The sequence below is a fragment of the Chelonoidis abingdonii genome, chromosome 16 (genome assembly GCF_003597395.2).
Source record: "Chelonoidis abingdonii isolate Lonesome George chromosome 16, CheloAbing_2.0, whole genome shotgun sequence".
In the NCBI taxonomy this organism is placed as follows: domain Eukaryota; kingdom Metazoa; phylum Chordata; order Testudines; family Testudinidae; genus Chelonoidis; species Chelonoidis abingdonii.
In genome coordinates, this window is record NC_133784.1 from 27,894,690 (window position 1) to 27,920,600 (window position 25,911).

Consider the following 25,911-nt stretch of genomic DNA (forward strand, 5'->3'; position numbering starts at 1 on the left):
AACAGCTACCCACAGTGCACCGCTCCTGAAATCGATGGTAGCTTTGGACCATGGACGCAAACAATCGATTTCGTGATCCCACTGTGGATGCGCTAAACCGATTTTATTAGATCTGTTTTGTAATATCGGTTTAAGCTAATTCGAAATAATAGTGCAGTGTAGACGTACCCTAACACTCAGATGCCCAACTTCCAATGGGGTCTAAACCCTAAATAAATCTGTTTTACGCTCTATATACAGGGTAAACTGATAAATTGTTCATCCTCTATAACACTGATAAAGAGAGGTGCACAGCTGTTTACCCCCCAGGTATTAATACATACTCTGAGTTAATTAATAAGAAAAAAGTGGTTTTATTAAATACAGAAAGTAGGATTTAAGTGGTTCCAAGTAGTAACAGAAAAAACAAAGTGAATTACAAAGTGAAATAAAATAAAACATGCAAATCTAAACCTAATACAGTAATACAACTGAGTACAGATAGTATCTCACCCTGAGAGATATTTCTATAAGTTTCTTTCACAAACTGGATGCCTTCCTAATCTGGGCACAGTCCCTTCCCCTGATAAAGCCCTGGTTGCAGCTCAGGCAGTAGCTAGGGGATTTCTCATGATGGCTGCCTCCTTTTGTTCTGTTCCACCCACTTATATATCTTTTTCATAAGGCGGGAATCCTTTGTCCCTTTCTGGGTTCCCACCCTCCTTCTCAATGGAAAAGCACCAGGTTAAAGATCAATTCCAGCTCAGGTGACATGATAACATGTCACTGTAAGACCTCATTACCCACTTGCCAGCACACAGATATATGGAAGAGTAACAGGTAAAACAGAGCCATCTGCAGTCAATTGTCCTGGCTGATGGGAGCCATCAAGATTCCAAGCCACGATTAATGGCCCACACTTTACATAATTACAATAGGCCCTGAGAGTTATACTTCATATTTCTAGTTTAAGAAACAAGAATGATACATTTATACAAATAGGATGACCACACTCAGTAAATGATAAACTTTGTAATGATACGTTACAAGAGACCTTTTGCATGAAGCATATTTCAGTTACATTATATTCAAACTCATTAGCATATTTTTATAAAATCATATAGAGTGCGTCGTCACAGACATTAGTGACAAATGTGACCCCACATGAACTTGATATCCTAGTATCAACAGTGTTCAACTTGATAAAAGTGTCAGTAACAGGCAATCTAAGAACTGTGAAAGATAAGAGAGAGAAGGAAGTGTGACATTTGAAGTCTGCAGTGTCAGTAATTCCAGCCTTTCTATGCATGTCTATAGCTGTAGCAACATCAAGAACCTATAGCTGTTGGTTGTATATTTCGTGTCATCAGCCACAGTGAAAGCAAAGGTAGAAAGCTTAAAGGATGATGGGTTAGAAATCATTTTCTTAGTTTAAATTATTTCAGGTTTATTAAAATGACAAGAAAATGGGAAGAGTGACAGATGAGGGAGGTAATATCTTTTATTGGACCAATTTCTGTTGGTGAGAGAGATGAGCTTTTGAGTTTACACAGAGCTCTTCTTTAGCTCTGGGAAATATACTCAGGCTTTGTCTACACTACCTTGCTTTTAGTGACATGAGTGTGCCACCACAGCCGTGCTGCTAAAAGGCACGCAGTATAGCAGCAGCTTTGTTGGCAGATGAGCGCTCCTGCCGACAAAGCACTGTTCACACCGGTGCTTTTGGTCAGTAAAACTTTTGTCACTCGCAGGCTTTTAACAGTCCTGAACGACAAAATTTTGCTGACAAAGTTCCAGTGTAGATGAAGCCTTAGTGTCACAGCTAAATACAAGGTAGAACAGATAGTTTAACATAATAGTTAATGCGTTTGGAGCGACCATTCAAGGTGAAGTGTCCAGTTAATACTGATCCAGTCATGGGGAAGGGGGGAATGTAGGGAGGGTTACAAATTGTTCTAATAAGCCATAAATCCAGGGTGCTATTCAGTCCATGATTTTTAGTGTCTAGCAAAGTTATGAGTTAAAAATTTTGAGCTCCCAGGCTCGTTTTTGAATGTGTTGTGCTGGTTTCCCTTGAGGGTAAGGCCTGAGAGGTCAGATAGCGAGTAATTGCTTTGTGAAAAATTTTGTCCCACAGGTGATAATAGCTACAACAACATTGCGTAAAAGAAAATGGAAAAGTAGTAAGGATATCCAGAATTAAATATAGACAGCCAAGTTAAAAGTATTGTAGCCATGTTGGTTCCAGGATATAGGAGAGACAAATAACCGATCTGAAGAAGAGCTCTGGGTAGCTTGAAAGTCTGTCTCTTTCACCAACAGAAGTTGGTCCAATAAAAGATATTACCGTACTCACATTGTCTCAGCCAAATTAAAATGCGGTCCAAAAACATACATTAGAACAGTGGTTCTCAACCAGGGGTTCACAAATATCTTCCAGGGGGTACATTAAGTCATCTAGATATTTGCCCAGTTTTACAACAGGCTACATAAAAAGCACCAGTGAAGTCAGTCCAAACTAAAATTTCATACAGACTGACTTGTTTATACAGCTCTATATACGATACATTGAAATGTAAATACAATATTTATATTCCAGTTGATTTATTTTATAATTACATGGTAAAAAGGAGAAAGTGAGCAATTTTTCAGTAATAATGGCTCTGACACTTTTGTGTTTGTCTGATTTTGTAAGGAAGTAGTTTTTGAGTGAGGTGAATCTGGGGGGTGGGGTAACACATGACAAATCAGACTTCTGAAAGGGGTACAGTAGTCTGGTAAGGTTGAGAAGCACTGCATTAGAAAATTACTGGAAATATGTATTGGACACACAGCAATCTATTACTGATGCAGAGAGGCAGTTTTTCCAGCCGCCTTCTCCTTATGTACAAAAAGATCTTATGGATTTGAGGGAATGCTCATTCCAGTTTAAAGCTAAGTGATGTATAGCTTCTATTTCTCTAACATGCTGAAATAGAGGAATTTTAAAGAGAGAATACATTTTGTAAGTGTCCAGAGAGCATGTTCCCATTATCACTTCTACAAAAGACTTACTGGTGCTGAACATCAACAGTAATCTACAGTTATTGCTCCTTTTAGATTTTTCTTAAAATATTTATATAGCTTAGATATGTTTTGACATTTGATACATGGCTCTGTCAGGCATTAGTATGTGCAGAGAAAGTTTTCAGCAAAGCGGAATAACAAATATTTTAGATGACTGAAATAAAGTTGATTTTTTACTTTGGAATTAAGTTTGGTTTAATAATAATAGCTTCAGGATGGTACCTTGTTACTTCTGAATCACCCTAGGGTTTTGCCTGAGCTGTTTTACTGAGTGATTTTTTTTCTTTACACATTAACTCTTGTTATTAGCTCTACATTGCTGTAAGATATTCAACTGATGTTTCACTTTGTAGAAACTCCAAGGATTCCATGTGGAAAAGGTATTTCCTGAAATTTTAACTATTATCAGACAGAAGGAAGTAATCCCAGCTGATATTGACTTGGGTGCCCAATTGTTGGTGGGGGTTAGTAGAGGGAACAGTAAAGGCCTTATTCTTTTCAGTATAAGGTTATACAATATTATGTAGAATATCCAGCTCTACCATTGAAATGCTAGAATAAGATTTCATCCCCATTAAATCCCCATTAATGCAAGCTTTGGTGCTTGATCATACCCTTGCCCCTGTTTGAAACCAGGTGCCTGCTCGTGGAATACCCTTTAGTGGCCTGAAGTTTCAGAAGAGTTTCTTTTTTTCAGTAGTGCTCCTGCTGCCACAACTGTTGCCCTGGTGGGGGGAGGGTTCCCCTTGCAGATGTGACATAGCTGAGGACGGGTCAAACCTAAGTGGTGAAGTTTTCTAAGGTAACATAAATGTTCCTATACTTTCTCTTCTCTCCAATAAAAAATACTGCAAGAACATTACTGCTGCAGGCTCTTGATCTTCTCCGTAAAGTAAAAGTCATAGATATTGTAACTCTTAATTGCACAATTAAGTTTATAGCCTGGGATTAAAGGGAAATAGAGACCAAGATACAGTATCGAAGAAGAAAAGTGATGTGACTTCCATTATCAGGCATCATGAATCATACTCCCACTTCTTAGTTTTAACAGGCTTTGCTAGTGGAGTTTCCTTTCCTTTCTCCTGTCATTCAGGAATGCTCACCTCTAGGCACAGTATTCTCACAACATTTGAGCTACCTCTTAATTTTCATCAGTATTCTGTAAACTTCAGGCTAATCCTTGATGTGAAGTAGTTCAGTGAATGTAGGCAAGATGTTCGAGTGTTTTAAGATTGGGTTGTTGCCAGTAATGACTGCATTTGGGAAATAGTAGCTGGTCATTCTTCAAGATATTTGCTTACAAATGTCTGTCAAACATGCAGTCGAAGTACAGAAGCAGACTGGATAGAGACCTTGCTCATTTATGCAGACTACAGTGTTTTTAAGAAGAGATAATGCTGTGCCTAAACTCTAACCTAAACCTGTTGTATAATCTTGGGCATGTCACTTTCCCTTTGTGCCAGTTTCCCCATCCAAGACTGGGATGATAATAGACCGTTGTGAAGTACTTGGGGATCTGTTGATAATACTTTACGTAAGAGTTTAGTATTAGTGATCACTATTGCCACCAACATTTAGGATACCAGAATGGCTGTTTTGCAAGGTTTCACTGGTTATTTTTGCTTCAGTGGCACAGAGTCTCTTGGCTTTTTCAGCTGCAAAGACATTTGACCAGGTTATTGTAGGTGGTTAGCTTCAGTGTAAACACCCTTGTGATTTTGAAAGTACTGATCCCTGGAGGACAAATACACTGATGACATTGTCTCGTTGGTTCAGAGTGGTGAATCACTGCAGCTAATGGTCATCTGACTGGATAAGAAGCAACAAGTATTGATTTGGTTACTAATTCAGGTAAAACTAAGTCCCTGGCGATCACCATCAAGCAGTCTCCAGCTCCAGATTACAATCTGCTCAGTATTAACCTGCCTGGAAAGAGCACTGAGCAGGTGGCAGCAATAAGCTTTTGAGAGGTGACTGAAAACTATAATTCTTCATACAAAAATTGCATTCATTGATTTTTTTTTTTTTTTTTTTTTTTAATTGGACAAATTGTTTTGCTTGTGTGATCCTAAGTCTATGAAAATTGTATGCATGTGATTGGTACCCATTTTAAATATTGTCTAATTGGCACCCCTTCATAGAGAGCCTTTTGTTTAGTTTCCCTAATGAAGATTCAGAGTTATAATAGACTACCGTGTACATATAGTCCTATTAAACTGGTTTGTGTCCTATTGTATCCTGGTCAGTATTGTATACAGTAAAGAAAATAAATTCTGAGGAATTGGTTTTTAGTTACATGCAAACATACGCTGCTGTTTGCATCTTAGTGGGATGACTTTAAGGTGTAACAAGTGAATGGCTGGAATTAATATGACCTACTTTGTTTTAACCCATGTTTGTCAAATAAGTGAGGAAAAAATACCCAGTAACTGCTAAGTGAAATACCTGTTGATGTTGTATGTGAGAAGGACAGAGATTGGTGTGTGGAAGAGACTGTGCAGTGAGAATCTTACCTTTATATTTCTGGTCATTTTTTGGATCTGGTTCTGCTTTCTGTTAGGTCAAACAGCATAAGTGGATACACTTCTAATTAGGAGAATGAAAACCTATATTGAAATGTTCATCTTTACTGTTTCACTTACGGAATTTATTTTCATTTACTAAAAATGAGATTTTAAATACAACAGTGAAGAAAATCTACTAATTTACATGCAGGCACTTGCAGGAATTACTGGAAAGAAAAGGTCCACATGTGTCTTAACTTGGATAGCAAGCTTCTGCAGAGCTCTCTGTCAATCAGCTAAGCAGCATTTGTGGTATTTGTAACGTAAAATTGCACTAAGTTAAAACTCGTTACTTCTCTAATATCACTTTTCCATGTGCATAATTCCTATGCATGCCAGAGATGTTGAATGCCCATAAATGGGGATGGGTTGGGGGGGACGATCCCTAAACAGTTTTTCTATTAAAATGTGGTCCATGCTGCGGACAAACAGTAGAGAGCCCTATTCTAGTTCTTAAGAAAATCCCCACTAAATAAAGATAGTGGTAGAAGATCAAGTGAAGAATCATATACAGTATTGAACATAGACAAAATTCAGAAAATGTTATGCTCCTTTTACCCTTTGACGTTCTCCTGCTAGGGAAGTATTTATATATTGAACCTGTATTGCTTAAGGGCAAGGTTTTCTAAAGTGCCCTGGTGACTTTTGGATGCCTCAGTTTTTCTGTTCTACTCATTAAAAGGGTCTGACTTTTTTATGATTGCTGAGCACCTATTCTCTGAAAGTCAGGTTCTTCAGAACTAGCACTAGTCTCTTCAGAAAAGCTTGGCTCTAACCTTCAGTTCCAGAATATTGGAGTGAGTATTCCGCTGTTAAAATAAGAAATCTTTAGCTCGGGCATGATTGAACCCCTAGTGTTCGTTAAAACTGCAAACGGACTAAAATATGATCCTGTACAACCAAACCTGGGTTTTTTGTTAATGAAACAGACATTTTAAACAATTTTTTTTTTTTATAAATTTGGGGTCTGAGTTAATAGTGCGAACTATATAGAAACAAGGATTAGAGAGTAGGAATAGGGAGGTATTTTGGTCTCAATGCCATATATTCAGAGACTAATATACATATTGGAATATTGAGTACAGTTCTGGTGTTCACATTTTAAAGTTAAAAATTACAGAGGATGTGCAGAAAAGATCTAGAAAAATGATTCAAGGACTGGAAAGAGTAAATGCCCTACAGTGAGAAATATAACATAAACAGATGAAATGCTTTATCAAAAAGAAGCATGAAAAATTACTTGATTATAGTGTGGAAATTCCTTCCCTGGCAAAAGATACTAGGTATTAAAATCTCCTGAAGAAACACATAATATGAACTAGTAGTTGGAAGCTGAAGTCAGACAAATTCAGACCAGAAATAAGGCATAGATTTTTAAAAGGTGATCAACCATTGGAACAAACCACTAAAAGAAGTAGTGGATTCTCCATTTTGAAGTCTTCAAGACTGGATGCCTTTCTGACAGATATCCTTCACTCAAACACAGTTATTGGGCTCAGTACAAGGGTAACCATGTGAAATTTAATGGCTTGTGATATATAGAACATCAGACTGGCCTTAAACTTTATGAATCTGAGTGTTAATTTTTAAAATTTTCTTTATTAATTATTTGTAGTATTTTAAACTGAAAGTTGAAACATGCCTAAATGAATTTGTTTCTTTAATAGCATTTCAGGTTGATTTTGTATGTGATCAGAAGTGCTACAACATAAACTCAGTTGGAACACTTAAGAATTTGACTTGTTTTACATTAAAATCGGCATTGATATACATCAGTCAGAGGTAAAATAAGGTGTAGGAATATAAAATTAATCCCCCACAAATACAGTTTCTCTTGTTTATTTTCAAGATCAAAAATAACTAAATTTGCTACATTTTGTTGTGAGTTTTGAAAATATGGAACTGTTACAAAAATAGACTAAGTACAATAAATCCTAAGTGTGTGTTTTTGTGTGCAGAAATTTATCTGTCAGTACATTAACTAAATATTGATTATTAAGTGTTTGGTTGTGGAGAGAGGAAGTTGGCATCATAACAATATATTGTTTGCTAGGTAAGAAGATATTCAAAATATTTAAAATATATCTATGTCAACCTGTTTGTGCACTCTTATCTTACAGGTCAGATACCCCTCTAATTTACAAAGCTGTACCAAGCTGGTTTGTAAGAGTAGAGCACATGGTGGAGAAGCTGTTGGAGAATAATGGTCAATGCTACTGGTACTGTATCTTGCATATATTTATTATTTCACTTCTGCTTAGTAATACACTGTGATTACTGGCTTGTTTCCATTCTACCCTTCTGGATTAAAGTTAGTGAGATGGTGCTAGTGACCAAATCTCCAGGAGTGACTGACCACCTCCAAAAATAAAAAAGGCTGCAAATTGGATCATAAGATTGAGGCAGTGCTCAATAAATAACCTGTTTCTTTGGACAGAATCAAACTCCAGATAAACACATGTAGTCTCACAGCTGTCTGAAATACCCATATGTTTTTACCCACATATACATTTCGAGAGAGAAACTAGTTTTAGATGAATTTTTAAGGTTGAATACTGATCAGTAATTTTGGATAAAATATGTTATAGAGATACTGCAATTAACCCCAAACTAAGGAAAACCAGAGTAAATGTTAAGCTTAAAAGAAATCTGAACATGTTAAGACGTGGAAATGCACCATTAAGGCATAACCTTAGCTTTGTCCTTAGAGACACTATGCAGTAGGCTATGATTATGATTAAGTGATTATATTTATGGTTCCAAATCAGATTAGTTTTTGGACAATTGCCTGCATGTTGTCATTACATTGCAGAGTTAACTGTGCAGTTCAAAAATTTTAACAAGAAACAAAATGACAACTCTGTGATCATATACATATATATATATAAAACACACCGAAGTAATCATAGGATTGGAGGGGACCTCGAGACGTCATCTAGTCTAGTCCCTGCACTCATGGCAGGACTAAGTATTATCTAGACCAACCCTGACAGGTGTTTGGCTAACCTGCTCTTAAAAATCTCCAATAATGGAGATTCCACAACCTTCCTAGGCAATTTATTCCAGTGCTTAACCACCCTGACAGGAAGTTTTTCCTAATGTCCAACCTAAACCTCCCTTGCTACAATTTAAGCCCATTGCTTCTTGTCCTATCTTGAGAGGTTAAGTAGAACAATTCTCCCTCCTTCTCGTAACAACCTTTTATGTACTTGAAAACTGTAGTCATGTCCCCTTTCAGTCTTCTGTTTTCCAGACGAAAAAACTGGGTTTGTTTAAATCTTTCCTCATAGGTCATGTTTTCTAGAACTTTAATAGTTTTTATTGCTCTTCTCTGGACTTTCTCCAATTGTATTTACAACACTCCTACTAATACATCCCAGAATGATGTTTGCTTTTTTTGCAACAGTGCTACACTGTTGATCATATTTAGCTTGTGGTCCACTATGACCCCGAGATTCCTTTCTGCAGTATTCCTTCCTAGGCAGTCATTTCCCATTTTGTATGTGTGCAACTGATTGTTCCTTCCTCAATGGAGTACTTTGCATTTGTTTCATCCTGTTTACTTCAGACCATTTCTTCAGTTTGTCCAGATCACTTTAAATTATAAATTATAATTCTATCCTTCAAAGCACTTGCAACCCCTTCCAGCTTGGTATCATCTGCAAACTTTATAAGTGTACACTCTATTCCATTATCTAAATAATTGATGAAGATATTGAACAGAACCAGACCCAGAACTGATCCCTGTGGGACCCCACTTGTTATGCCCTTTCAGCATGACTGTGAACCACTGATAACTACTCTCTGGGAATGGTTTTCCAACCAGTTTTCCACCCATCTTATAGTAGCTACTCATAGGTTGCATTTCTGTAGTTTGTTTATGAGAAGATCATGCGAGACAGTATCAAAAGCTTTACTAAAGTCAAGATATACCACATCTACGGCTTCCCCCCATCCACAAGGCTTGTTACCCTGTCAAAGAAAGCTATTGGTTTGGTTTGACACGATTTGTTCTTGGCAAATCCATGCTGACCGTTACTTATCTTATTATATTCTAGATGTTTGCTAATTGATTGCTTTATTATTTGCTCCATTATCTTTCTGGGTACAGAAGTTAAGCTGACTGGTCTGTGATTCCCCAGGTTGTCCTTATTTGACTTTTTATAAATTGGCATTATATTTCTCCTTTTCAAGTCTTCTGGAATCTCTTCCATCTTCCTTGACTTTTTCAAAGATAATCACTAATGGCTCAGATATCTCCACTCCTTGAGTATTCTAGGATGCATTTTATCAGGCCCTGGTGACTTGAAGACATCTAATTTGTCTAAGTAATTTTTAACTTGTTCTTTTCTTATTTTACCCTCTGATCATACCTCAGACAAACAAAGAAGTCATTAAGCACCTCTGCCATTTCCACATTTTTTGTTGTTCTTCCCCCCACCCACCCGAGTAACATGCCTACCCTGTCCTTGGTCTTCCTCTTGCTTCTAATGTATCTGCAGAATGTTTTCTTATTATCCTTCTTATCTCTAGCTAGTTTGATCTCGTTTTGTGCCTTGGCCTTTCTAATTTTGTCCCTACATACTTGTTTGTTTATATTCATCTTTTGTAATTTGACCTAGTTTCCACTTTTTTGTAGAACTCTCTTGAGTGTCAGATGATTGAAGATCTCCTGGTTAAGCCAGAGTGGTCTCCTGCCATACTTCTATCTTTCCTATGCAGTGAGATAGTTTGCTCTTCTGCCCTTAATAATGTCTCTTTGAAAAACTGCCACCTGTCTTCTACTGTTTTTCCCATTAGACTTGTTTCCCATGAGATCTTACCTACCAACTCCCTGAGTTTGCTAAAGTCTGCCGTCTTGAAATCCATTCTTTTTTTTTTTGCTATTCTCCCTCCTAACTTGTTACTCTACCTTTTTCGTGATCACTTTCACCCAAACTGCCTTCCACTTTCAAATTCTCAACCAGTTCCTCTCTATTTGTCAAAATCAAATCTAGAACAGCCTCTCCCCTTTTTGAAATAAAAAATCATCTCCAATACATTCCAAGAACTTGTTCGATAAGCTGTGCCCTGCTGTGTTATTTTCCCAACAGATGTCTGGGTAGTTGAAGTCCCCCCATGACCACCAAGTCCTGTGCGTTGGATGATTTTGTTATTGTATATAAAAAGCTCATCTACCTCTTCTTCATGGTTAGGTGGTCTGTAATAAACCTCTACTATGACATCACACTTTTTTTTTTTTTTAACCCCTTTTATCTTTATCCGGAGACTTTCAACAAGTCTGTCTCCTGTTTCCATCTCAGCCTCAGTCCAAGTGTATACATTTTTGATATACAAGGCAACACGTCCGCCCTTTTTCCCCCGGCTGTATTTCCTGAGCAAGCTGTACCCTTATATGCCAATATTCAGTCACGCGTATTATCCCACCAAGTCAGTCTGTGATGCCAACTGTGTCATAGTTGTGTTTATTTACTAGTATTTTGAGTTCTTCCTACTTATTCCCCATACTTCTCACATTAGTATTCAGAGATCTAAGATACTGATTTGATTTCTCTCTCTCTCCCCACCCCCCCAGTTCTGTCTTGTCTCTCCTTTATACCTGCTGTAACAACCCATGCTCCCCCCAAAGTGTCCATGTTTTTGACTTACCTGTGGACTTTGGTCACCTGCCCCCTTTGAACCTAGTTTAAAGCCCTCCTCAATGGGTTAGCCAGATTGTATCCAAATATGCTGTTCCCCTTCTTTGATGGGTGGACCCCATCTCTGCTTAGCAGTCGTTCTCCTGGAACAGCATTCCGTGGTCAAGGAAGCTGAAACTCTCCTGGCAACACCTCCAGGATGCCTCTCTCTCTGCTTGGGCTCCTGCCTTTGACTGGAAGGATCAAAGAGAACACCACCTGCGCTCCCAACTCCTTCACCCTTACTCCCAGAGCCCTGTAGTCACTTCTGATCTGCCAAGGGTCATATTTTGCAGTATTATTAGTGTTTACATGGATGAGTAGCATGGAGTAGTAGTGAGAGGGCCGAATGATGTTCGACAATCCCTCCATAATATCTCGGATACGGGCCCCTGGCAGGCAGCATACCTCCCAGGATGCCATGTCATGGTGACAGATGGGTGCCTCCGTCTCTCTCAGAAGAGAGTCACCAACCACCACTACCTGACATTTCCTCTTGGGAGTGGTGGCTGTGATCCTCCCAGCCTTGGGGGTGATTTCTCATCGCTCACTTCCAGGGCAGCATAGCAGTTTTCCATCACCACGGTGGGTGGCTTGGGAGTAGGATGGAACACGGCCTGCTGCCAGAAGTAACCAGCAGCCAGTGTCCTCCGTATGAGAGAGCCATATCCTCCTACCCTGGTGGCATGACAGCAGTCCTCTGTAGCTGGATAGCTTCCTTAGCCTTGGAAGTCTCCATATGAATACTAGCAATGAATTCCTTTTGGATACAGATGCTCCTCAGCCTAGCCACCACCTCCTATAGCTCTCCCACCTGCTTCCTGAGATTCCACCAGCAGGCACCTTTCACACTGGATGTCTTCCTTCCCCCCTAGCCTGGCTCTGTGAGTGGGAAATGCAGGCCACAGTCTCTGCAATACTGCAAGTCCACACCAGGATCTGGTTAGAGACATCCATGGTTAGGTTGTCTGCCTGGGTACAGAGGGAGGAGACAGGAGCAGTGTTGGCACCGGTGATGCGGCCCTTCCTAACCATAGCGATTATATTATGACTCCCTCCCAAACTCCCTTGTTTGTGGTCCCTTTGGTCGCTTAGCCTCTGGCTTTTAAGGCCTTCCCTCGTAGGTCAGCCCTACCCACTTGTTATTCACACAGAAGGAGGGTGATCACAAGGCTGATTGAGGCTGATCAAGAATGATCCAGAGAACAAAGGCTCAAACAGTCCCCAGACACACAATCCCAACTGACCCAGTAACTGAAATAACCTGAAAGAGAGAGAGAAACAAACAGCCGAGCAAACTCACTCATCCCAAAGTTAGTACTTGCACCTTGTTTCTTCAGCAGGGGGATCTTTGGTTAAAAATGGGTATCCATGGCAAATAAACCAAATAATACTTTTAATATATAAAATGATGCCTTATGTGAAAAAAATATTAAATATCCATGTACTATAAGTAACTAAGGCTCTACTGAAGGGGTAACATAAGAGGTAATTATTGGAGGTGGCAGCCATTTTGAGAGGCGCAGGCTTTGTGACTCAGCTGTGTGGTGACAGCACTCAGGTCTGTCATTCTGCCCACTGATACAGCATTTATTGTTCCAAAGATTGTTGTCATGCCTTCCTTCCTTTTTCCTCTCAACCTTTTTATCATGGACTCATATTGGGATGGGAGAAGGAAGAGAAGACGAAAATGTACCCTCACAAATGGGGAGAGGGAAGAGGAGTAGAATAGAGAACCTTTTGGGTGTACACAGTGCTACTTCACTGGTTATCTAGTGTTTAAATACCCTGGTAATAAGACAGCTCAGAGTGAAGGCTTTAGTGCTGTATACTCTGGGACTCTCAAACTGTAGCCAAGTTTGAGGGGCGACTTGAATTAATTTGTGCCATCCCTGCCCTCCTTTTTAGCAGGTGGATAGTAATTAAGATCTCCCCTAAATAGCTCTTATGAAACTCAGCTTGCATGGAATATTAATTGACATGAGAGAAATTAAGCAGCTCCATGTTGTAGATTATTCAAAATGCTTCAGAGGTGGCTCATTAAGTGTGTGGTAAGAAAATGAACAGCCTGGATTTATAAGGTGGTTTTATACTTAATGTTGCTTTCAGTGTTTAGTAGCAATGCATACTGCTGTTCTACTTTTGGGAAAAATAATGGAAGGAGGGGGTAAAAGTGTTTTCCCCTCTGCTTGAATTAGCTTTTACAAAAAGTTTTTACTGTTCTGATGACTGAGAATGAGTGTACACATTGATTTGCCTGATGTCAATGTGAAAACTACAGTTGTTTGTTCATTAATAAGGAAAAGGAGTGTTCCAATAGTAAAAACGATATCCGTCTAATAGGCTTTTAATCTTGATATGGGGAGGACATGTAGCAGTAGAACTTGAAGGTATATCCGCCAAGGGCAACATTCATCCTGATTCAGGAGATCTCCACTTGAATTCTAGTTCCTCATCAAGTTGAGGATTTAAGTGATGTCTCCAGCCGTTTGTACATCATTTGCACTGGAGATAAACTTGACCCCAAATGTTGACAGCTGTCGTAGAAAAGATAGGCTTATACTAATAGTATAAGATACTGATGAAAAGTATGACAGTAATTTTTAAAACATTTACACTTCCTCCATCCAATGATTTTGTTAATTGACAATATTCATAATGCTTAATAATTAAAAGAAAGTAGTTTGTCTTATTTTGGAAAAAATTGCCTACTCAGATGACACACATGCCATGACTTAACTGAATGCCTTATTTTTTTTTAAAGGCATCGTGTAAAAGCAATGATGTCTTATGGATTGGCATAATCTCATTTTTCTGGCTTCACTAGCATAGGGAAGCTTGTACTTTTATAAATGTCGTGTAAAATTATGCTTATTTCTCTAGCATGTGATTTCATAAAAAAAAATTCAAAGGCATCCAGGATATAGTATTAAAAAAAAAAAAATCCTTATGTAGCAAAAACGATGCGAGTTTTAGGCTCTCTCAAAACAGGCTGCTCACTGAAAACATTTCTCTTCTGTGTGCCATAAGTCTCACTTACGTGTACCACAGCCTTGGGGCTTGATTTCAGAGGTACTGCAGTCATTTCCCACTGACTTCGGTGGTAGGTACTCAGCATGTCTCAAAATCAGGACCTTTGTGTTAGAGGGATTTGGCCATTTTGATACGGTCTTGGGAGTAGGACCTAACTTTTTTTAAATTCTGATTTGGGTTCTTGAGGGCTTCAGCATCTCCTAAAAACAAGAAAACTGGAGATGAATGCCTTTTTGGGCTGTATTAACCTTTGCAAATGAGTTTTATGACTGCCTTGCTTTTTTAATTAAAAAAAAAAGACTGTTGTCCCTTATGAATATTCTCTTCTTATAGATGTTGCTTTTGACAAAATAGATTAAATTTTAAACATAGTTTGTCAAACTTTATAACCTAATTGAATTCCTAATTAGTTTTTTAATGAGTTAACTTACCATTAATAAATTTTTGAACAGGCATGGCTTTAAAGCTAGCAACTGTCTTCATTTTGAAAAATGAGCTAGTAATATCTTGAAAGAATGCATGAGCAAATGGAACAGTAATACTTCAAAGTTAAGTAGGAACTCAGAGCTTTGCAAAAAAGTTTCTCAGTCTCCTATGACTGAAGTTGGTTGTCTACCCATTTTACAGCTAGGGAGGTGGAAGTACAGACGTGTGACTTGCTAAATGTCTTGGAGCAAGTGTGGTAAAACTGGTAAACAAAACTCAAGAGCCCTGATCCCCAGTGTCAATAAGCCACGGTCCCTTACCTAAGACTCTGTTGCATGAACTATTTCCCTATGTTCCTATACAAGGTTAGAATTGCTGGAATTACATTTCATGTTGTAACCTTGACCAAATCACTTAATCTTCTTGCTTCAGTTTCTCCATCTATAAAAGAGGGATAGTACTTCCCTACCTCACATTGGGGTCAGAAGTCTGTGTAATTTATATTTGAGTTGATGAGGACTGTAGAAAAGTGTGGAAATAAACAGAAGAGAGACGCTGAGTCAGCTGTTGCATGTAAATTTCAGTTTTTTAAAAGGTCTCCCTTCTCTCACCCTCTGTCATCTACTGTACTACTGTGTTTAAGTTTGGCCAAAGGGTCCCCATATGACTAGTTATCAAAAACTCTACCTTCAGGCAGGACCCACCAACTTCCAGATCAGGAATTCTTTGTATCTAAAGTAAAAGCCCCATCACAGAGGGGAAAGGAAGAATGATGGAATGGGAGACAGACAGATGCAAAAGACAATAAGTGACTTAATTTGATTTTGAAAACCATCCTAACTTGTTACATTTCCCATCTGCAGGAGGCTTGATTGCATAAAGCATTAGATCAGGGGTCGGCATTGTTTTCAAAGAGGGAAAAAATATGATCAATGGGAGTGGTGGCCAGCACATCCTTGTGGCCTGAGGCCCCCTGCAGCTCCCGTTGCCTGGGAAGGGCAAACCGTGGCCATTGGGAGCTGCAGGAGGCCATGCCTGTGGATGGTCAATGTAAACAAAATGTATTGTGGTCTACCAGTGGATCACCCTTGTGGGCTGCGTGGCGAAGGTTGCCGACTCCTGCATTAGATAATGGGAAATTTCGAGACAGCTAGTTCTGGTCAGCTAGTTCTTACCTTTTCTCCCTCCTGTCCCCAACTAGAAGCAAGGTCCCAAGGCGATATTTTTTTCTCTTTGAAAACGGTCCCAATATCTATTAAATCTAGTGCAAAAATCTATATTGATTATTTTGCACTAGTAAAAGCAGAAAGTCAGAAAATGTTAAGGTTCTAACAATAATTGCTTTTCATGCTTATAATGCATACCAGATATTTTTGATAATTAGTGATTAAGTTGTATATAAATGTAATTACTGTAATAATCAAACATACTGTGGACCAGATCACTAGCTAGTACAAATGTAGTCTGGGCTCACTTGCACTAGCTGAGGATCTGGCCTCCTGAATGTGATGGTATGTTACTGTAACTATATACTGGTTTTGGGCTTTTTGACTTGTGAATTTTGCAAATTCACTTGTTGAAAATTTATCTTTCAGTGTCAATTTGATGTTTAATACTTGAAAAGATAGCAGTTTGTTTTTATGGATGAGGAAACTAAACCTGGGGACTGAACTTGTTTTAACCCATTGATTTTAACTTGAAGGTTTTACTACACCTCTTTCAACTTCTAGCATAAAATTAATTCCTCAAGTCCCTTTTTTTCCTGTCCATCAGTGAAGCTTTAGTTAAGAATAACAAATGGATATTTCCCCCATGTAAGCTGTTCAATTTTAAATGTGAAAGTTATATTTCTTTTATTTGGCATAAGTAGAGACTTTTTTAACCAAACATCTGTAACTTCCTACTTTTTTTTTTAATATGATGATAGAATTGTCATTTTGTGTCTATATGACCAACTATATCTTGTGGTTCATGTAATCCAAATGTCAGTTAAGTTTCCTTTAAGGCATCCACAATTGCCTAAGCATAGAGCAAAGTCCAACACTAGATGGTAGCATTTACTGGGGAGAATGTAAACTTCCTTCTGTCATCTAGGCTGGGATACAAAAGAAAACAACTGCAAAAGTAACTCAATGTATGTGTTATTTTAGCACAATGTAAGTAAGAGGGCATTATCACTGGTAAAAATTAGATTTAGTGTTGGTTAGAGTAATTTAAAGTCTTTTCTAGCAATCCTGACATGCACCTGGATTCTGATTCAATATATCTCTTATTCCTGCTCAAATACTCTACAGCAGAGATTCACAGTTGTGACAATCTGTGACAAATGTTCTTTCTCCCTAATGAAGTGGCCACAAAAAAATTCCATGTCACTTGCCAAGTTAAGGGATTATTTGAAATAAGGACTTCAGATCTGGAAGGCTAATTGACTAACCTACTTTTAATACCAAGTCTTTAGAGAATTTACTAAACTATCAGTAAATACATTATGTTGAATGTCTGTCCTTTTATGTCTGTAAAATATTAATGTATATGTGTTGAAACAGGCTAATTAATTTGTACTCCAGTGTAACATACTTTTGCATGCAAAGGTCAAACCATTTTAAAGAAAATGGTGTGGAAAGAATAGAGTGAAGGCTTTATTTCAGTAAGTGAAAGGTTGCACTTGAAAATGCAAATTGTTCAGCATCATTGGCCAGATTAGGATGTTAAGAGTAATTAGCATAGTGTAAAGTAAAAAATCTTTGTGGCTTGCTTGTGTGTGCACTTTATATAAATGAGTTGGTTCCCAGACTTTCTTTCTGAGCCCCCCACCAATATGCTATAAAAACTCCATGACCCACCTGTGCTGCCACAACTGATTTTCTGCATATAAAGGCCAGGGCTAGCATTGGGGGGTAGAAAGCAGGGCAATTGCCTGGGGCCCCACACCACAGAGGTCCCCACAAAGCTAAGTTGCTCAGGCTTCAACTTCAGCCCCAGGTGGCAGAGCTCAGAGCCCCGGGCTTCAGGTCTGCACAACGAGGCTTGGGTTTTCTGACCTGGACTCCAGTGAGTTGAACACTGGCCTGGCTTGGTGGACCCTGTGAAACTGCTTGTGGCCCCCCAGGCTCTAAAGTGTTTGTTGCTACAAGAAACCGGGTATGAGACCAAGGGAAAAGATTACCATACAAAAAAAGACTGAAAATACTAATAACTTCAAAAATGAGTAGGGCATATATGGAAAGAATACAGTTCCCTTTTACTGAGGTGACTGTAGCTCTTTGTGTAGGGTAGATGGCATATGCACTATTGTAATAAACTTCCATGAGTTGGAGGGGAGAGATTCTTTTCTTGAAAATTCTGCATGTCTTTGCAAACTGATTTTTTTTTTGTCACTATTAATCCCCTTGCTATCAGGTTAAATTAGGTCTGTGATATAGAATTGGAGCTAATTAGTGTCAGAATGGCATGAGAATTCACTTTTCTCCTTGAATTAAAACAATTAAAAATTAATTTGAGACACATTGAGAGTCAGTTATTGCAGGATAAATTAACATAAAGGAGGTTTTAGATTCTAGAGTTTTTGAGGTCTAGATGCCTGTTTAAAAAGACAGTGACTGTTATCATAAGCATTTCTCTCAAATCTGGACCTTAGCGTCCAAAATCTGGGTGCTTAGTATGAACCTCCGAGCTTAATTACCAGCTTGGATCTTATCTCGCTGCCACCAACCAGGAATCCGTGCCTGGTACACTTGAGCCCCCCAAAACCTTCCCTGGGGAACCCCCGAGACTCAGATGCTTTGAGTCTCCAACCAAGGGAAATAAACTACTTCCCTTCCCCCTCCCTCTCCCTCCCAGACTTTCCTCTCTGGGCTAACCTGAGAGTATTGATGCAATCTCTTTACATCACAATACCAAGAAACATGTCCCTTTCTTCCACCCAATAAGAGACAAACCCAAATAACAAGGAAACAGAGATGATCCTATCTTCTTCCCCCCTCCCACCAACTCCTGGTGCTGCCGAGCTTACCCTCCATAGATCTAACACAAAGAGAATTCCTCGCCCTTATTCCCTTAACCCTAGCCCAGAGAGAAACTCAAACAAGTCTTACAAGAAAACTTTATTAGTAAAAAAAGAAAGAAAAAGACATAAGAATAATAAACTCTGCTCAAGATGACATACAAGGGCTATTTGCTTAATAAGAATATGAATAAAACAGTCTTGTCAAAAAATACCCATTTTGAGAACTTCCAGCAAAGTTAACACACAATGTAAATATACCCAAAACAAACATAAAAAGGCCTATATTGTTTTTCTACCTGTACTTACAAGTTGGAAACAGAAGATAAGACCAATAGAAAGAGGGTGACCAGGAACCCTAAAATCCTGGTTGGTGGCAGCGAGATCAGAGCCAAGCTGGGTATAAGCTTGGGGAGAGTTTTATGTAAGCACCCAGATTTTGTACGCTAAAGTCCAGATCTGAGACAGACGTTTACCACACCTTCTCATAGCTGAGAGAAAAAACAAAAGACTCAGAGTCCAAAAATTCCCTCCCTGACTTTGAAAAAACCAGTTTCCTGATTGGTCCTCTGGTCAGGTGTTTGGTTCCCTTTGTTAACCCTTTACAGGTAAAAGAAACATTAACCCTTAGCTATCTATTTATGACAACTGTAAATGTTATACTAAATTCAAAATATCTTTTTCAACCAAAATGTGTTTAGATTTTGAGGAAACCTTGGTGTTTGAAATTGAGGAACTAGTGCCATTATTAGATTCTACTTACCCCTCCATTAATACAGCTTACTTGTGATGTGCAGCAACCACATTGGGTTGTTCTGGTTTTATGATTTGCTTAAAGAGAGAATTCCCATTATGCCAAAGGGCAGATTAGTTTTGGGCCCCAGATAAGATTAAACAAATTGACATTTGAGACCTGAGATAGGATTTGAGCTTGTAGAAGAGGAAGAAAACTAGTGCAGTAGCTTACTCCTCCATCATACCATCTTTCTTATACTAGTTAAGATAATTTTCTTTTTTCCCCTCTAACTCTTAAAATAATGGATGGTTAAATGTTCGCCTGCTGCACTGAATTTCAGGATTTTAAAAATGTATGTCTTAAAATAGCTCATAGGCCAAGAAGATTCTTTTAATCATTAGAAATTTATCAAGTGAAACTTGATTAACTATATCTAAGTTACTGTGGCTTTCAGAAGAATGTAGTGAATAAAAATAGTTGATGGATGTAAAAGAATTAGTATACATTAAATATTTAATGCATTTAAAGCTATATAATCAGACGTATAATTTCAGTTAACAGTTAAAGTTGTTTTGGTGGTAAAGTAAGTAAGTGACATTTCTGCTATAGCAGTATTTGACGGTACTATTTACTTAAATATTTACACTGTTGTCTTCAGCAAGACATGGAAATAGTATCGATGAGACAGTAGTCCTGTATCTGCTGGTGGGAGGAAGAAATGGAGAACTCATTTAGTGCTGCAGTGCACGTATGAGCTCTAGAGTAGAATGAGTTTAAATCAATATTTAGAATTACAGTATGAGCACCGGTTTCAGAGTAGCAGCCGTGTTAGTCTGTATCCGCAAAAAGAACAAGAGTACTTGTGGCTCCTTAGAGACTAACAAATTTATTTCAGCATGAGCTTTCGTGAGCTACAGCTCACTTCTTCAGATGAGCACTGTAGAAACATTTCAAAGTAGGCTTGTATAAAAGGAACATCTGTCTTAGTCTTTCCTTTCAATCATTTTTATTTTATCATTATGTACAGGAACTCCTCACTTAACCTTGTGTTAAAATACAGGTTGTTCAAATGAGCCCACCTTACCAAGCAATCCAAGGGTGGTCTGTATGCAACATTCTTTACCACTCGACCAATTTCTCCAGTAATTACCTTGGAGTTTTTTTCGGTGACTGAAAAATGTACTGAATAGTATTGTGTCAATAACTGATCCTTGGGAGACCCGACTAGAAACACTTACACTGGATGACCATTACCTATTCACAAGTATTCTGAGATCTATCTGTCAATGTTTTGAATCTATTTAATATGGGCTCCATTGGAGGGGAAGGGGAGGATAATTCAGATTTTATGGGAATGTCAGGGTTAAGTCAGATACCTTACACAAATCTATTATTTTAACAGAGTTACCTTTTTTTAACCAGACATTTGATCTCATCAAAAAACGTTATCAAGTTTGTGTGTTTTACAAGACCTATCTTCCATAAAACCATGTTGATAGGCATTAATTTTGCTATTGTCCTTTATTTCTTTATGGCTTGCCCACTAAGTTCTCGCACCTGTGGTTCTTCAGTTGGGGAATCTGTGATCAGTGGTATACAATGATCAGGCAGCCTTCTTAAAACAAGAATTGTTGGGTCAATAGTAGGAACAAAGTGTTAAAGACTCTCAGCAGGTCCCTATATCTGTCTGGTTCCCCATAACAGCTACTGCCCCTTTCTCTTTAAACCCTGCTATTGTTCTTCTGGTCAAAACCAGTCCAGTAGGCTCAGTAGGAGGTCTACCAGAGTCCATAGGGCCAATAGTTCTGTATGTTAACAGCTGAGGAGTGGCTTAGCTTGAGTTGTGTTCCTTCTTACCTGTTTTTCAAGGCAGACCCTTTCTGAGAGAAACCAATATAATCATGTAGAAAATACCCCAATAAGAAGGTCAATATACAGTATCATAATATATCACAAGATGGCTCCTAATCAGTCAACCTGATACACATTTAAAGAATTCCTTCTTACTGTCATTAATCCTGCTGGCCATAGGTTTTTTAATTGATACTTTTAGTTTCCTGTATCAATTGTCAGAATTTCGTAACTGTTGACTTATACTAGTTGCGATCAGCTTCTTAGTTTTTTCCATTTGTTAACTGAATTTTTTTTATTGCTGCATTCAACTCACCATTAATTGAGATGGCTTTTTAACCCATGAAGCCTTTTTTAGTGTTTATGGAAATATTTTTTGGAATCTAGCACAGCATATTTAGACAGACAGACACCCTCAGATATTATGGTGATGAGTACTATAGAAAATCCCAACATGGTTGCTTGAAGGATGTCTCTGGAAGAGTTTCTGCTTGAATCACTGGCTGGATAGGCAGGTAAGAATTAGGAAATTCATAGTACTGCTGGATTGCATACATCTACATTACACCTGGCTATCTATCATATATTGGACCATATTTGTATCACCAAACTGATCAATGTTCATACTCTTTGGCAAATTACTCATTTTGAATTGAGTTGAATTTCATTAAATATTTTGAGACTCATAAGTATTGCAACTTGAATTTAATTAATTTTATTTTAATGTTTAGCTTTTCTTGAATTAGTAGACTTCAGAGTTGCATTTTTCCATACCATTTTGCATACTTGCATGCAGATACTTTTGAGAGTATGGCTACTTTAAATCTTAGAAAAATCAGTCAATATAATGTTTCTATGGCTAAGTCAGGCTCTTTTTACCCACTTTCAGTTTTAAATAGTTGGGTGGGGTTTGGGGAGTGGAGTTAGGGGAATATCAACACTGGTGCTATGAGGGATGTAGGTAAAGTCAGTGAGGATAAATATTTCAAAAGCACCTAAGTCCCATTGATGCTTTACAACTTAAGACTTAGACTCTATGATCACATGGGTGCTTTTGACATTTTAAATCTCTGAATGTCTTTTTGAAAGTCAAAAATAATTCTGGATATTTTTCCCTTAAATTTTGTACACTCTTATTTGTGTATCTGAGACATTGGCTTAAAGCAATATATTACCAGCTCAGTAATATTTATAAGCCTATGGCAATACGGGGTCTGAAAATGTTGTAGGGCCTTGATGTTCAGTGAAACTTCAAAAAAAAAAAATGCATTGACTTCCTAAGGAATATGCATAATGAATTTTAAGTTTCCAGGGCTGCTTCCTACAACCCACCACTTCTTTTATGTTCTGTGACTTTTAAAATTTTTTTTAGGCATGAAAGTAATATGCTGTTGACCTCAAAAGTTATCACTTTTTCTGGTACATTATATAGTCATTGAACTGAATTAAACACAGTTATGTCTTAACATTCTCTTCAGCTGTAACTATGTGTATATGAGCTGTAAAGCTCCAAAAGAGTTATGCAAGTGAATCTCATAATTCACAAAAAAGTTCTCCCTAGGCCTGAAAGGTTGTCTTTATATCAAGCTTTAGCATACAACTCTTTTTATTTTTGTATAGGTGCTTCTATCAGTTACAAATAATTTTTTTTTTTTTTTTTTTACTAAAGAACTGTAAAATGCACAAGTTCTTCTTTGAGCGATAGCATATGCCCATTTCAAGTGTAGGTGCACACACATCTGCAGCAGAATGGACTTAGGCAACACAGTTCAAAGTACAACCGTTACAAGAAGGTAATTAACTGAGGTTTGGGTTTGTTTGTTTTTTTAACAAATGCAGCAGGCTGTGGTCTGTGACTATGTAGAGAATGTGAATAATCAATTGCTAACCAAACTATCATATTAATTAGTCTAGACAGGGTATAATCCTCAACATTATCTTTGATCTTCAAGATATTTCATATGCTCAGATTTCAAAGCCAATTTAGCTAAAAATGACGTCTTCAAAGAGTGCTGCCATTGACTCTATTTATTTTTTTTAATTTGAGACCCATGAACAGTTTTACTAAGAATAGGGAGAGAGCCATCACCTTGCGGGAGAGTGAGTGGATGTGGAACTTGGTTTATTCTCAAGGATCCATGCTCTGGAATAGTCTCTAACTCGTGCAGTGTTCATAGAAGTGATATCCATGGAGCAAAGGCTGGTGATAGGTGCTAAACAGCTGCCCACAGTGTCAACTTAGCCCAGTCAACTGAACTTTTAATTGTTGTCTTACAACTCCGTTATAAGATTTTCATGCATTAGCCAAAAATGGGTGGATGGGTAAAAGCCTGCAATATCAGAATCCTCAGTTAATGTCAAAAAATATTGTTTCCTTAAGAACTGTTTTTGTAAGATAGTGGTAATGTGAATTTTTCTAAATCTTTGTCTCAACTTTTAGTAGTAATTTTCTAAAGAAAGGTATCCCAATGAAGTGTGAACATCATTATTACCTTCTGTATGGGTATAATATGCATCCATGGGCACATTGTAGATATTTGTCTAATCTAACACAGATGTTGGTTGAATTACTTTGAGAATGAACAATAAAACATAATATTCTTGCACTTGCATAGCAAATTTAGGATCTGTAGGAGTCAGAAGAAGCAATACTATTGTGTTTTTCTCCAAAGATCATACAAGTAATAAACACAGTTCCTAGCAAATGGCTAACACAGTAACCTGAAACTACACCAATTAATGCAAGTATCAGAAAGTAAATCACTTTTGTTGTGATATGGAGGTATGAATGTAATGTTTGCCTATCAGATGACTGCAAGGTTTAGTTTGCAGATAATAATGTAATTGCTTTTAACTTTTGTAACAGGGTTCCTGACTTTGTGAGAGAGAAACGTTTTGGAAACTGGCTGAAAGATGCACGTGACTGGGCTATTTCCAGGAACCGATACTGGGGAACACCTATCCCTTTGTGGGTCAGCAGTGATTTTGAAGAGGTACGTAAGAAAACAGAAATCTCCAGTAGTTGACAGAAGAAACCCTGCTATGTTACAAAGTTGGTTTCCTTAGTTTCCTAGAGCACAGAACTGTCTTAGAGCTTTGCAGTTTGAAGTGCTCTGCTAATAGTTCTTAAAACTGCGGCTCTAGACATTTCGCTGCCCCAAGCACGGCGGCATACCGCGGGGGGGGGCACTTTGCTGGTTGCCAGGAGGGTGGCAGGCAGCTCCGGTGGACCTCCCGCAGGCGTGCCTGTGGAGGGTCCACTGGTCCCATGGTCTGCAGGTCCCGCGGCTTTAACCGGAACTGCGGTACCAGCAGACCCTCCGCTGGCACGCCTGTGGGAGGTCCACCGGCCCTCCCGGCAACCAGCAGAGCACCCCCTGCGGAATGCCACCCCAAGCATGTGCTTGGCGTGCTGGGGCCTGGAGCCACCCCTGACTGCCATGCAAGTAAAGGACAAAAAGTAGTGCTTTTTTTCTCTCTCTCTAATGTAAAATTTCAGGTATATTTTTCTTGTTTGTTTTTAATTAAGTTCTATCCTGGAAGAATCCACAGCATCGGGAAAACTAGTGAAACTATAACATCATAAGATAGAATTGAGAAGAGAAGGATTTTTTTTTTTAGTCACTGTTTTTCAGCTCTTGATTTTAATTTTTAATACTCAAGAAGAAGTATGTGTATAACTGGGAGATCCAAACTGCCTAAGATTTTCTTTTGTAAGTTAAACCTACGTTAGTAGAAAAGCTGATATATAAATATATGATATTGGACTGGGTGAGTTGTAAGGTGTCTCAGCATTAGTAGCATGAAGTAAATGTACAAAACTATATACTGAGGTAATTGGCAGTGCCCAAGTTTCTGGTCTCATAAAACACCCAGATGTTCAGTTTCTTTAAAGGTAAAATACTGCTACTCTAGGGATCAGCTTGATGAATCAATTCTGATAACACAAGTAGATAGAAAAAGAAAACAAGTGAAGTTTAATAGTGGTGATAGCATTCTGAAGCTTCTTTTCCTTTCTACTCCCCCTGCTAATAAGGAGGTAACACATATTATCACTCTGGACTGAAGCAGGATAACAGAGAATATATATGTAGGTAAAAAGTAACTTTAGTGCCTCACACACTTTACCTGTTCGTATGTTTAAAAACATTTCTACTGCCCAACAGAGCAAGATCAAATTATTTCTACCTTGACCACTGTTTACTTTTATAAACAAAAAGGTGTATTTTCCATAAAAAATGAAATTAAAAACAGATATTGTTGTATTGTCCAAATATGTTGGTAGTCTCTGCTGTCTTACTGTACTATAAAAACTTAAATTTGAGAAGCTACCATTTATATCAGTCCATCTTGCTTTCCTGCTTAGAGATGCTTTAGGCTCCTATTATGGTGTTTTGCTGATTTTGACATGATCTTCCTAAGGCCACTGAAGAGGCAGGGCTCATCAAATGAGGAGAGGTTTTATACAGGAGGGAGATGGTGAAGACTCTTAGGCCAGGTCTACACTGCGACTTTAAATCGGTTTAATGGCCGATATACCGATTTAACGCTGTATCCGTTCACACGACGTCGTCA

General features: G+C 38.2%; 1 protein-coding gene across 2 annotated transcripts in view; it reads left to right on the forward strand.

The window, feature by feature from the left end:
* The window catches only part of IARS1 (isoleucyl-tRNA synthetase 1), a 217,765-nt gene that overhangs the window by 95,642 nt on the left and 96,212 nt on the right, over positions 1-25,911 (forward strand). For both annotated transcript variants that reach the window (XM_075072949.1, XM_075072950.1), the window contains 2 exons: positions 7,730-7,828; positions 24,203-24,329. In XM_075072949.1, the coding sequence (XP_074929050.1) occupies positions 7,730-7,828; positions 24,203-24,329 (226 nt within the window). The remainder of the gene's footprint in view (positions 1-7,729; positions 7,829-24,202; positions 24,330-25,911) is intronic.